Source organism: Molossus molossus, unplaced genomic scaffold (assembly GCF_014108415.1).
Source record: "Molossus molossus isolate mMolMol1 unplaced genomic scaffold, mMolMol1.p scaffold_m16_p_14, whole genome shotgun sequence".
Lineage (NCBI taxonomy): Eukaryota > Metazoa > Chordata > Mammalia > Chiroptera > Molossidae > Molossus > Molossus molossus.
Window position 1 is genome coordinate 66,321,594 of NW_023425349.1, and position 13,397 is coordinate 66,334,990.

The 13,397-nt window shown below is 37.7% G+C and overlaps 1 protein-coding gene across 2 annotated transcripts in view; it reads right to left on the reverse strand.

Annotated features, from left to right (window-relative positions):
* FREM1 (FRAS1 related extracellular matrix 1) overlaps window positions 1-13,397 on the reverse strand; it is a 157,676-nt gene that overhangs the window by 117,728 nt on the left and 26,551 nt on the right. For both annotated transcript variants that reach the window (XR_004959489.1, XM_036260930.1), the window contains exons 3-5: window positions 9,850-9,944; window positions 5,397-5,698; window positions 3,878-4,074 (exon numbers count right to left, since the gene is read on the reverse strand). Coding sequence is in view for 1 of the 2 variants with exons in the window: in XM_036260930.1 (XP_036116823.1) it covers window positions 3,878-4,074; window positions 5,397-5,698; window positions 9,850-9,944 (594 nt within the window). In the remaining variant the exon portion in view is untranslated. The remainder of the gene's footprint in view (window positions 1-3,877; window positions 4,075-5,396; window positions 5,699-9,849; window positions 9,945-13,397) is intronic.

Below are 13,397 nucleotides of genomic sequence, written 5' to 3' on the forward strand. Positions count from 1 at the left end.
ACTTAGTAAGTGTGCTCAACTTACATGAAGAAAACTACGAATACATCGAAGAACATTTGCCCAGATGAGGTAAGATACCTCATTTCTGAACGAGAAGACTCAATATTGTAAATGCTCTAATGTTTCAGTTCTTCCCAAAATAATTTGTAGTTTTAATTGAATCCTGATAAAAAATACTTATGGGCTTATTTTTAAACTAACATAAATGATTCAATTTTTTATTTGAAACTAAGAATAGGTGAGAATGAGTAAGAAATGTTGTAAAGAAGTGATGAGGAAGAACTTGCCTGTAAAATATTAAAGTGTACTATAAGCACATTATATTTCAAGTAATTCAGTGTTGGCACAGCAATAAATAGGCAAATCTAAGGAACAAAAGAGCTAGCCTTGAAACAGTGTACATAGTATCTTTCTATACAATAGAAGAATCATTGAAAATCAAGGGAAGCAGGTTAATCATTCAACAAATAGTGTTGAAAATTTTGGCTACTTGGAAAAAACTATCCCTGTGTTTCAAAACATAATAAAATTTATCACAGGTGGGATTAAAAAGGCAAATATAAAAGAGAAAACCTTAAAAATTTTCAGAAAAAGTTATGGGTAAAGTCATTTAGTCAATTGATGAGGATAGACATGTACAAGCATAAAAATAATAAAAATAAAAAATTTTAAATATAGCATAAATTCAATTCCATAAAACAAAACTAACTTTGGTGTGCATGTCTCCCCACTTTGTGTGTATGTGTGTGTGTGTGTGTGTGTGTGTCTAAAAATGGTAGAAATACAGGTTGTTTTCTTCTTATTTTATTTTCTGTTTTAAAAAAATATTCTTGCAGTGAGCATATTACTTATATATTCATAAAAGAATCTGTTTTATGACATGTCAAATTGACTGTGGACTAGGTTAATTCTAGATAAATTAAGAAAGTGACTTAAAAGGGTCAACTCCCAATAAAACTGATCTGAAAATATAAATAAAGCCCCAACTCAGTATAGAAAGGAAAAAGAAGAAAAACCAATTTAAAAAAAACGAAACAAGATCTTCTTTGTTTTTAATGGAGCTAAGAAAGCATTAAAAGTAAAAGGAGTTATGCCCTGGCCGGTTTGGCTCAGCAGTTAAAGCGTCCTGGGTTCGGTTCCCACTAAGGACATGTACTTCGGTTGCAGACTAGGGTCATGTGGGTGGCAGCCACTCAGTGTGTCTCTCTCAAGCCAATGTTGCTCTCTCTTTCTTCCTCCCTCTCTCCCTCCCGCTCTGACTGAAGATAAATGCAAAAATGTCCTCAGGTGAGGATAAAAAAAAAGTAAAAGGAGTTATATATCAAAACAAACAGAAGACATCTACTAGTAGTTAGGAGACCTAAAATTTAGTTTTGGCTCAGACATAAAACAGCCATGTATAGGCAAGGTATGCAATCTTTCTGGCCACCACTATAAAATAAGGTGGACTAAGCCAGTTATTTCAAACCCGGTTGATCAGTTTTTTTACTGCGCAGCTTTTTAACTTGCAAAATATCTGTAGCGCTTACTATGCGCCAGGTTTCTTGCCAAGTGCTTTATAAGTATTGTATCAGTGAATTATCTAAATTACTCTAAGAAGTAGGTACTATTACCCCCATTTTAAGATTGAAAAAATAAGGAATAAAGTTCGGAGTCACACAGCTAGTGAAGTAGACATTTGAACCCAGACAGACAGTGCCCAGAATCATGATCTTAACTATCAAATGTTAGACTCAAATCTATCCTTTAAAAGCTTTCCAAGTACTTTACCTGATCAAAATTTTTTATGTTGAGAGTATTACAGATGTCCCCCAAATACCCCCACCTTTGCTCCCCTCCTCCCAGCTCCCACGCCACCCCAGGCCTTCACCACACTGGAGTCTGTGTCCATGGGCTATGCATATATGCATATATATTCTTTGATTAATCTCTTCCCTTCTCCTCCACTCCCTGCCCCTCTGAGATCTGTCAGTCTGTTCATGCATCCATGCCTATTTTGTTCATCCATTTATTTTGTTCACTAGATTCCATATATAAATGAATTCCTGTGATACTTGTCTTTCTCTGACCGGCTTTTTTTGCTTAGCATAGTACTCTCTAGGTCCCTCAAAGAGTAAGAGATCTTTCGTACAGCTGCATAGTATTCCATTGTGTATATGTACCACAGCTTTTTTATCCAACTCATGTATTGATGGACACTTGGGCTGTTTCCAAATCTTAGCGATTATAAATAGTGCTGCTATGAACATCACAGTGCATATAGTTTTTCTGATTGGTGTTTTTGGATTATTAGGACAGATTCCCAGAAGTGGGATCACTGGGTCAGACAGCAATTCCATTTTTATTTTTTGAGGCAACTCCATACTGTTTTCCACAGTGGATGCCCCAGCCTGCATCCCCACCAGCAGTGTAATAGGGTGCCCTTTCTCCACATCCTCACCAGCACTTGTTTGATGATTTGTTGGTGGTAGCCATTCCAGCAGTTGTGAGGCAATACCTCATTTTTGTTTTAATTTGCATCTTTCTGATGATTAGTGACACTGAGCATTTTTTCATATGTCTATTGGCCATTGGTAAGTCCTCTTTGGAGAGGTGTCTGTTTAGGTACTTCGCCCATTTTTTAAATTGGATTGTCTTCCTGGTGTTGAGCTGTATGAGTTCTTTATATAGTTTGAAAATTAACCTCTTATCAGATGTATCATTGGCAAATATGTTCTTCCATACAGTGGGTTCTGTTTTTATTTTGTTGATGGTTTCTTTTGCTGTGCAGAAGCTTTTTAGTTTGATGTAGTCCCATTTGTTTTTTGTGTTTTTTTTTCTTTTGTTTCTCTTGCCCTAGGTGAAAATACTGCTACATGAGATGTCTGAGATTTTATTGCCTGTGTTTTGTGTTTTTTTAGGATTATCTAATTAATTTAAACACACTATCTCAAAGTTTTTTCCAAATCTCAATTCTAAAATTTTGTGATCCTATTTTATCATTTCCTTATGATTTCATGTCTTATCCATTACTTGGGGACAATAATGTTCACTATTTGGGTCTCTTAGGAGAAATCCTCGGGAGAAGTCACACTGTGAAAGATGGCGGTCTCTCACAAATATAATCATGGATCATTGTATATCAGCACAAATCCAAGCTGTTTCAGCTAATACACAGTCTCCTCAGCTACCCAAATAAATAAATTATAGGATACATAAATCAGCAGAGTAGCATGTTAAATATTTCAGATAAATTGATTCCACTTCATGTCATCATTCCAATGTGAAGAGATCAAGAGGAAGAAAGGACAGGAGAATTTAAAGAAATTGGAAGATGAAGGAGGCCTTTGGAGGCCTATCTCCTTGATGATCTAGTCCTCCATCCCAAAGTCTGAATGAGTGAAAAGGATATAATCTTCTACAACCATAAAAATGGGACTGAGGTCCCCTCCCTCCCTGTTTTCCATGGCTTTGCAGAGTGAGTATGTGGATCCCAATTTCTTCTAACAGGTGAAAAGTGGTTCTAATAAAGAGGGGGGAGTGAAGCATCAAAGAGAAGGTGTTACAGAAGGTCAAATAACAAGGTGAAGAATGTGGAAGGAAAAGGAGGAAGAAAGGTAGCATGTAACTGGCCCCAATTCGGTGACAGAAGACAGCCAAGCTGTTTAGCTGGTACACCATCTTCCTAGGTATTTATACTGATGTTATATTCAAAAGCTGCTGTTTTAAACATTTATTAGCAGAATGGACAAGTCTGCAGTTCTAATGAGTCACTGGGTAGTTGATTCACAATGCCCAGGAACTTTCCCTGACATGGGAACAACATGAACACCCCCTTGGAACTGGCCCTCTTTCTGTGGACAAGCTAGGGACGCAGACACAACACCCAAAACTTTACCTTGTATACAATCTTACTCCTGCTATCTGTGAGGTCCAGTTGGATGGAGATATAATCAATGTTGGGAGAAGGAGGGTCCTTATGTTGGTATCGAAGCCCCATCAGCAGGAACTCCTCACAGCTCACCTTGAGACTTCCTAGTTTCTTCAGGCCCAGGGTACAGCTTCCACCTGGACACTTGAGTTCTGTTCCCAGTTCTAGAATGTACAGCATCGAATTAAGATGGTCACTTGAACATAATGATTGTACAATGTAAAAGCCAATCCTCCCCTGAGGATCCTATTCCTCTCCTTGCCCCAAAATGCTCGTGTGTATACTGCAGTCATTCACTGAGTGGGTTGTCATTATTCTATAAGCCTGTCATTTCCTTTACTGAAAGGAATAGTTGACCAGTTGTCTCATGAGATCCTTGCCCACCAAAAGTTATACTGTGAGTAAAAATAATAAAGTGAATTTTCTGGTGCTGGAACATCTCTGACAAATAGGCCAGTCGCTCACTGTAAGCCTTCCCCAGTCTAGCTGTGACTTTCTCCCTTTACAGTATCCATTTCCATGGATCCATCATACACTCTCTCTCTACAAGGCTGATCTGCACAATGAAATTCTCGCCCCCTCGTTCTTGTTACACACTGGAGTACTGCATACATTTCCAGGTTCACTTAGTCTTTCTATTAAATTTTCCCTTAAACATTCTTTGACCAACTAAACCAACCTGCTCTCTTCTACGAAAAACCATAATCATCTCTCCATCTCTGCCCAAATGCTCATGTGGGTCCATGATACACATAGATCACTTATTTTTGACTGGCCTTCTGTACATTTTTCTAAAGTACACATGGATATTCTACTTCTTAACCAGAAGATTGAATGAGATGACATGTAAGCATGTCTTTAGCTGTGAACTGCTGTCCAGATTCAAGGTATTACTAAGACTATGATAACCTTTATATTTCTTGGTTTTCCCATAATGTCTAGAACATTATTAGCCAAATAGGAGTTGCCCAACATACACTGATTAAAATGAAAACAGGGGGGAAAATGTTCTATTTACTCTTCCTGATTTAAACCATGTCTGCTGCCCACCAGCTCTACCTCAAACCCATTCATAATCTAATAATACTTAACGACTGCACCAACTAGTCTTACCAACACTGCCATTGCTGCCGACAGCAGTAACAACGGACAGTTCCTGAGCACTTACTCTGACCCGACTGTGTGAGGCACTTTGTGCTCATTTACTCCATCCTTACCCAGCCCTAGGGAGCAGGTATTATCCTTGCCCATTTCATAGAGGTTAAGTAACTTGCCTAAATCACACAGGAAATAAATAGCAGAGGCAGTTTTCAATCTCAGATCTGTATGCTTCCAAAGCCCATACTCTTAATCACTAACCTATATTTTTCAACTAGCTACAAATTATATTCTGCGAAACTCTTTGTCATGGTGGGAGAGGACCATTTACAGATATTTTGACCAATTTTAGTAACATCATCCGGATAATTATGAAAACATTTCGTACGAGACTTAGGGAAAAAACTGTGTGGCTGATCTCCACGAGGCTCTTCCGGCTGAGGCTCTACCACAACCACCTGGCCATGGGCTGGCAGCCAAGTTCCCACAGGGTCCAGCCTGACTGTACACTCCAGGCTGGCCGTCCTATCATAATCAAATCTAAGCAGGTTCTTATCAATGGCTCGGGACAGGCCGTAGAATTCAGACACCTCCAATACATTGTTACTCATTCGGATGATGTTACAGTCTGGTTCCAGGAGATAGACCCGCAGGATAAAGGTTTCCGTGAAGGTGTCTGTCTCAGTAAACCTGTGGGGAGAACAGAGCAAAGGCAAAATTTACTGGTGCCCATGTACATTTTTTTTTCACCCCCAATATCACCTTTTATTTAATTTTTTTAAATAAATTTTCTTTGTTTAATTACATTTGTCATACAATATTATATTAGTTTCAGGTGTACAACATAGTAATTAGACATTCATATAATTTATGAAGTGACCAGCTCTATAAGTCTATTACCCATCTGACACCATACAGAGTTATTACAATATTATTGACTATATTCCCTATGCTATACTTTACATCCCTGTGACTGTTTTGTAACTACCAATTTGTATTTTTTTTTATTTTAAATCATTTTTATTCTTTTATTAGAGTTGACATACAATGTTATATTAGCTTCAGGTGTACACCCCAGTGATTAGACATTTATATAACTTAAAAGTGATCACCCCAATAAATCTAGTACCCACCTGACACCATACAGTTATTACAATATTATTGACTATATTCCCTATGCGGTACTTTACATCCCTGTGACTATCCTGTAACTACCAATTTGTACTTCTTAATCCCTTCACCTCTTTCACCCGTCTCCCCAATCCCCCTCCCATCTGGCAACCATCAAAATGTTCTCTGTATCTATGAGTCTATTTTTGTTCTGCTCATTCATTTATTTTGTTTTTTAGATTCTACATATAAGTGAAATCATATGGCATTGGTCTTCCTCTGTCTGACTTACTTCCCTTAGCGTAATACCCTTCATTTAGCTTAATGACCCATCCATGTTGTTGCAGATGACAAGATTTCATTCTGTTTTGTGGCTGTCATATTCCATTGTATATATGCACCACTACTTCTTTATCTATTCATCTATGGATAGACACTTTGCTTGCTTCCATATCTTGTCTATTGTAAATAATGCTGAAACAAACATATAAATGTATGTATCTTTTTGATTTAGTGTTTTGGGTTTCTTCAGATAAATACCCAGCGGTGGAGTTACTGGGTACTTCTTTGTCTCTTGTCATACAGTCCTTGGCTTAAAGTCTATTCTGCCTGATATAAGTATTGCTATCCCAGCTTTTTAAAAAAGTTTGTTCCCATTTTCATGAAATATATTTTCCCATCCCTATTCTTTAAGTCTTTCCATCTGAAGTGAGTTTCTTGTAGGCAGTATATGTAAGGGTCTTGTTTTGTTATCCATTCAACCAGCATGTCTTTTGACTGGGGCATTTACTTCATTTGCATTTAAAGTAATTGTTGGTAGATATGTATTTATTGCTATTTTATTATACATATGGTGTTTTTATTTCTTTTTAAAGAAGACCCTTTAACATTTCTTATAATACTGGTTTCGGTGATGATGAATTTCTTTAATTTTTTTTTTGTCTAGGAGGCTCTTCATCTGTCCTTTGATTCTAAATGATAATTTGCTGGGTACAGTAATTTTGGTTGTACGTCCCTGCTTCTCAGTGCTCAGATACTTTTGATACTTGCATACTTGGCCTGAAGCTTAAAAATTGGCCTTCACAAAATTTGCATATTGGGTAGAGTTTGGATTTTATTCATACTCTGTTCCCGGTCTCTCTGTTTTTTCTTTCTTTCTTTCTTTCTTTCTTTCTTTCTTTCTTTCTTTCTTTCTTTCTTTCTTTCTTTCTTTCCCTTATCTTGGTGTCAACTCCTTTTCTGTCACTTTCATCTCGGATAAGATGAAATTCCTGCTCTCAAACCCATCATCCATACTGAAATGGTTGCTATGAGCTCAGAATCTCACTTCTAGCACATAAATAATTTAAGAGCATCAGGCTTGTGTAATTTATGGGTTGAGTTTGAATTCAGGAGAGAAATGGTGAGCCATTTCTGAAGCATCAAGGCCTTTTTGCTCTTCAGAAACATCACTACATGAGCAGTTATTTACAGCCTAGGTTGGATGTCCAGCTTAGTGCTTGACGTGTAAAAGGTATTCAGTAATTGTTACTTCCATTACCTTAGTGACTACATCATCGAGATATCTTCAGGGAGAAAACTTAGAAGTGATGGGTGTGCATCAATAATGCAGCTCCTAATTAATATACTTTATCATGGCTTATGCTAAATTCTTTACAAAGAGGATTTCATTCAACCCTAATGAAAACCTATGTAGGCATTGTAAATCCCATTTTACAGATGAGGAAACTGAAACAGAGGGAGGTCAATTAGCTTGCCAAAGGGCTGGGGAGGCTGTAAAAGGGAAATAAGCATGCTTCCTGATTATCTGCCTTCACCTTCTTTGAACATCCTACTTTAAATGTCCTCAAGAATAAGAGGAATGACATCTCTACCTTTGCCCTTCGCGACTGCTCCTCCATCCTCTCTACCCCTTAGAAACTCAAGGAAGAAGTGGGAGCAGCCTGAATTCATCAGCTTTTCCAGCCCTTCCAGGCAAGGTCTCTGAAGTTCATTTGTTTTGTAGCTTTAAAGTCTTAGAAAGATCAAACAGCCCTGTATGCTGATTGTACAGCTTCCCAGGGAATCCTTGAGTACCATTTTATTATCTGAGCACAGCACTTTGCTCATGACTTTCCATCAGCACATCATAATTATCTACCCGTTTTTTGTATCAGACTATGAGCACCAAGAGTCCATGTGTCCTCATCTTTGTGTTTCCTGTGCCCAGGACAGGCCTTGACCTGTAGGAGGTAATTGTAAGTGTTTACAGAATGAGTCACTGTTCCAGTGTCTTCTACAAAATTTTTTTTATTAGTCTAGTGCTTAAGAGAAATTCACACTGAGTTATTTTAGCCAAATATTCATAAAAGCAATAAAGACAAGTAAAAAACTATACCCACCCTGAATTCTCAGTTGTTTATATGAAGTGAGCAATACCAAAATCATGAGCTTAATTTTTAAATTAATTTTTTACTAAGATATAATTTATATACCATAAAGTTCACCTTTTCAAAGTATACAACTGAGTGGTTTCTAGATTCACAAGATTGTGCCACCCTCATGGCTTTCTAATTCCAGAACATTTTCATCAACCCAAAGAGAAACCCATAACCCATTAGCAATCAATTCCCATTTTCCCCTCCCCCAGCCCCAAGCAACCACTAATCTACTTTCTGTCTTAATGGATTTGCCTTATCTGGACATCTCATATAAGTGAAATCATACAATATGTCATCTTTTGTGTCTGGTTTCTTTCATTTAGCATAAAGTTTTCAAGGTTCATTCATGTTATAGGATGTATCAGTACTTCATTACTTTTTATGGCTGAATAATATTCCATTATATGGATATACCACATTTTGTTTATGTATTCATCCATTGGATTGTTTCAACTTTTTAGTTACTGTATTATGAATAAAAGTTCAATGAACATTTGTATACCTGATTTTGTATAAACACAGATTTTTATTTCTCTTGTGTATATATACCTAGGAGTGGAACTGCTAGGTCACATGGTCACTCTGTGTTTAACTTCAAAATTAATTTTTAAAATATTTTAATTATCTAATACATTTAAAAATAAATGATACTACACTTCTTATAACTAAGCAGCTGCTCATCAAAAATAAGAATTTTATTGACTTTTGGAACATAGTTTCTTCCTAATTCTCATTAAGAATTTATAGTTCAGCCCTGGCTGGTTTGGCTCAGCAGTTAGAGCATTGACACAGATTGAGGACTCGTGGGTTCAAGTCCAGTCAAGGGCATGTACCTCAGTTGCAGTTCGTTCCTGGCCCTGGTCAGGTCATGCAGGAGGAAACCATTTGATGTGGTTCTATCACATTGATGTTTCTGTCTCTTTCTCTTTCCCTCCCTCCCACTCTATCTAATGATAAATAGAAAAATATCCTCAGGTGAGGAATAAAAAAAAAAAAGAATGTATAGTTTATCATTTCAATTTTCCAATATAAAGAATGATTTGGATCCAGAGATACCTGTATAAGAGCTCTACAGGGAACCAGGATAGGGCTAATCATTTGCCACAGAAAAGCCCAAAGGAAGATGATACAAATAAAGATAACTGAACATTGGCTATAATTCTCGCCTCATCCATTCAGGTCTCCAATTTCTACTGATTGCTTTCTTGTTTGGAATCTAGTAACTCCCTGCTGATAATACCTATCTACAGAAAAAGAAGCAGAGAGAATAATTATCAGGCAAAGAATGAGCAATGCTCCTGTGCTGCTTACCTGTAAAGTCTAAGCTTCACTGTGTCTTCATCAAGAATTGGACAACCGTTGTGAATATACTTGACTTCATTGGGAAGGAAATGGCAGTCAAAGACCTAGTTCACATGAAGAAACGGATAAACATCTGTGAGAAAATTGGCACAAGATTTACTTTTTCCAGCAGTAGAGTACTGCTCAGAGAAATTATGGTCTTGTTTTGTTTTGTTCTCTCTCTCTCTTTCTCTCCCCCCCCACCCCGTGTGTGTGCGTGTGTGTGTGTGTGTGTGTGTGTTAACCACCATGACCTATACCCACCCCCATACCCATTTACAATCCTACTTATACAGTTGTGTCTTATACAATCTGATTATGAAAATCAGATTGAGTAGACCAAGCAGATAAATTAAGGAGTGATTATCTTTCTAAATAGTTATCTTTTTACAGTCTATAGTGCATTTGAAATATGGTTCCATTGATCAAAATATTTACCCACACTCTTCAGGAGTTCATAGCAACTGAGTAAGAGAGGTCGGCCCGTGTGTACGCATAAAAAGGCCAGAGTTCCCCAGCCCGTATAAGTTCTATATACATTTTTCTCCTTTTATTCATTCCACATAGCATTTCCATATTTTAAAAAATGAAGGCACTAACTAAGGACGCTATTGTGGTTCATCAGAGCCAAACCTGACCCACAGTTGTTTCTCATATGCTTTTGAGAGAGTGCTTTTATTACTTATGTAATAGCAGAAATGGTCAAAAAGACAAATAGCAATCTAAAGGCAATTACATCTATTCAAATAAAACTATAATTAACTGGATCACCTCGCTCAGAACTATTAAGAAAATTGCTAACTACTTATCATACTTTGGGAACTCTAGATTTTAAATTTGTATGTTCTCTTTCACCTACACTGTGACCCTCATTCTGCCCATTCTGACTTGGCAGAGTTCTAAGAAATACAGCAGGTCCTCAAATAATGCCATTTCTTTCAGTGTCATTTTGTTATAACGTTGATTAGAGGCAGTAGGACCTTTTAACTCTTGTTTAGATCAATTAGCCTATGGTAAAATTGGCTTTGTTATATATATGTCGTTTAGCTTGAAGTCACAGAATTTACTCACAATGTTAAGTGAGGACTTACTGTTCCCTTGAGGTACTCACACACCGTCATGATTGGGTTCATGGTGTTTAGCCTGTACCTCATTACAACTTCAAACATTCACAGACAACATAATCCTCTCTGAGTAGACTTTACCACTAATACAAATGATTGGCTCCTCTTTTTAATTTAAAACAAGGAAGGAAATAAAGGAAAGACCTTTCCCATATCATTGACAAATAGTCATGGTAATAAAGAGACAATCTGTTTTGTTAAAAGAAACATCTGTTTTATGTTTCGTAATATGTTTTCCTTTTATAAAAGGCGACAACCATAATTGTCCATAAATTTACTAACTAAAACAAAAAAGAGCTAAATCCTTTTCTAATTACTGTCTAGCTTTGTTTTTTTCCACTTCAAGTGCTTTTCAATTACAATTTATAATTAAATTGTCACACATTCCTAACTCGTTACTCACTTTAATGACAGTAAACGGGTTCAAACTAGAGATGTTTTCTCGCTGCTGTATTTCTTATTCGAAAGGGCAAGCTGGGCACTCAGGTGGGGAGCTGTTCCTCCCAGGACATGTTTTGCTTTGGGACAGGCGTGAGAAGGGCGGCGTGAGGAACTCTTGCCCTAAATCATGAGGAAACACATTGCCAGCGCCCTTATCTAATGAACTGCATCAGGAGGATTGTCTGAACAACTGAAATCCCTTTCCAAATATCCTATAGGAAAATGGACCTGTTGGTCCTAAGACAAACTTCAGTAATGAAATGAAAACACTAATTGAACAGATGTTAAGCAAAACATTTTCTGGGCAAATCAAATAAAACTGTTCATTACACAGCAGGGTGTTGTTAATACAGTCCTCTTGCTAGAAATGGGTTCACATAAGCCTTGCTTTCAACATCCTAGTAAGATCTATTAAAGAATAATGTGTAGGCTGTGTGTGTGTGTGTGTGTGTGTGTGTGTACTTGGCTATGTTTAATTTCAAAATCTCCACAGGAAATAAATCCAGGGCGAGGGCTATAGCAGCCCGAATTAAAAACAAACATACATTGCAAACAGTCAGACTTTACTTGAGGATCTTGTTTTTGTTGAAATTATCATAATAAAAAGATAGGAAGATCACCTGGCAGCTTGAGAAACAAAGTTTTCTAGACATTTAGATTTCTTTTTGGTACAAAGTTCTAACGTTTGACCAAAAAGGTGATGAAACTTCACACTTTAATGGATTCCTTTCTCACAGAATGAATTTTAGAATGTGTAAATCACACATCTACTGCATGTGATATAAACCCATTTGGGATGTCAGATATACCTCTGGAAATACATACACTGAACATGTAGCATTTGGGTTTTGTTTGTTTGTTTCTAATGAGCAACAATGTGCCAGGGGACCACTGGGGCGGTCTTAGCCCTGCTCCCTTCCCCAGCAGGTCCAGACTCTCCTCAACCGGCCAGGCATGTTCTTTCTGATCGACATGGTTTCTATCTGGATTTTTGCCTTAAAACCAGAGGAAGTCTGAGATGAAGATAACTTGGAGATCTGTTACAACCCTTCATTCTTGTGACAAGACGTCTTTTTTTAAACCTAGTTTTAGTCACTTAGATCCCTCTCCAGTGCCTCAGAGCCAGCCAAATGGTGAAGACCTTTGAAACATCGTTGAAAATATATAATAGAGACAATTTCATTACTCACAGAAAAGGTGCTATATATATTTAAAAGTCTCTTTGGGATGGGAAGAAGATACCCCTCGTAGGCTGGTTTAAATAACAGTACATCCTCCCCAAATTGCTTTGTAAGGAGGGAGAATCTGATGAATAACAGGGCTTTTGTTTTGCTCAGTGGGGTGTGCATGCTTGGGGCCAGAGCTAAATACCACTAGACCACAGGGTGCCCCCTGCAGCTGGCTCCCAGGAGAAACTTTGCTTCTCTTCGTCCCCCACAAAAGATTCAGCCTCACTTCTAAATAAATGCTGGACAAATGTAAAGTATGTTGATTGGAAGGGATACCAAATTATCAGTTGATCAATCTTTATACAGCACCTACATATATCTACACAGGGACTCCAGTCCCGAGGATCAGGACCCTATCTTGCTGCTCCCCAAAACTCCAAGGGTCTGCTTTTGACCCCAGTCCCTGTAGTCGGGTCTCTGTTGCTTACAGCTAAGCTTATTCATGTCACCTGGTCATCCAGGTCTCTCCTTTCTCCTTGAGGGCTAGGTGCTAATCAACACATTTTCAGAGTGCAAGTTGTATTGGGGAAAGTGAGGAGACACTCGTGGTCCTGGGCTATTCCTGTGTACCAGCATCAGCTCTTCGACTGACAAAAGCAAATCTCATGGTAAACTAGAGGGAAATATCGGTTACTATCACATCAGGAAGACTCCTACAGTGAGAGACCTCCACAGCATTCTGATGTGTTTCAGAACTGAAACATAACTTTCCATGTCCGAAGTA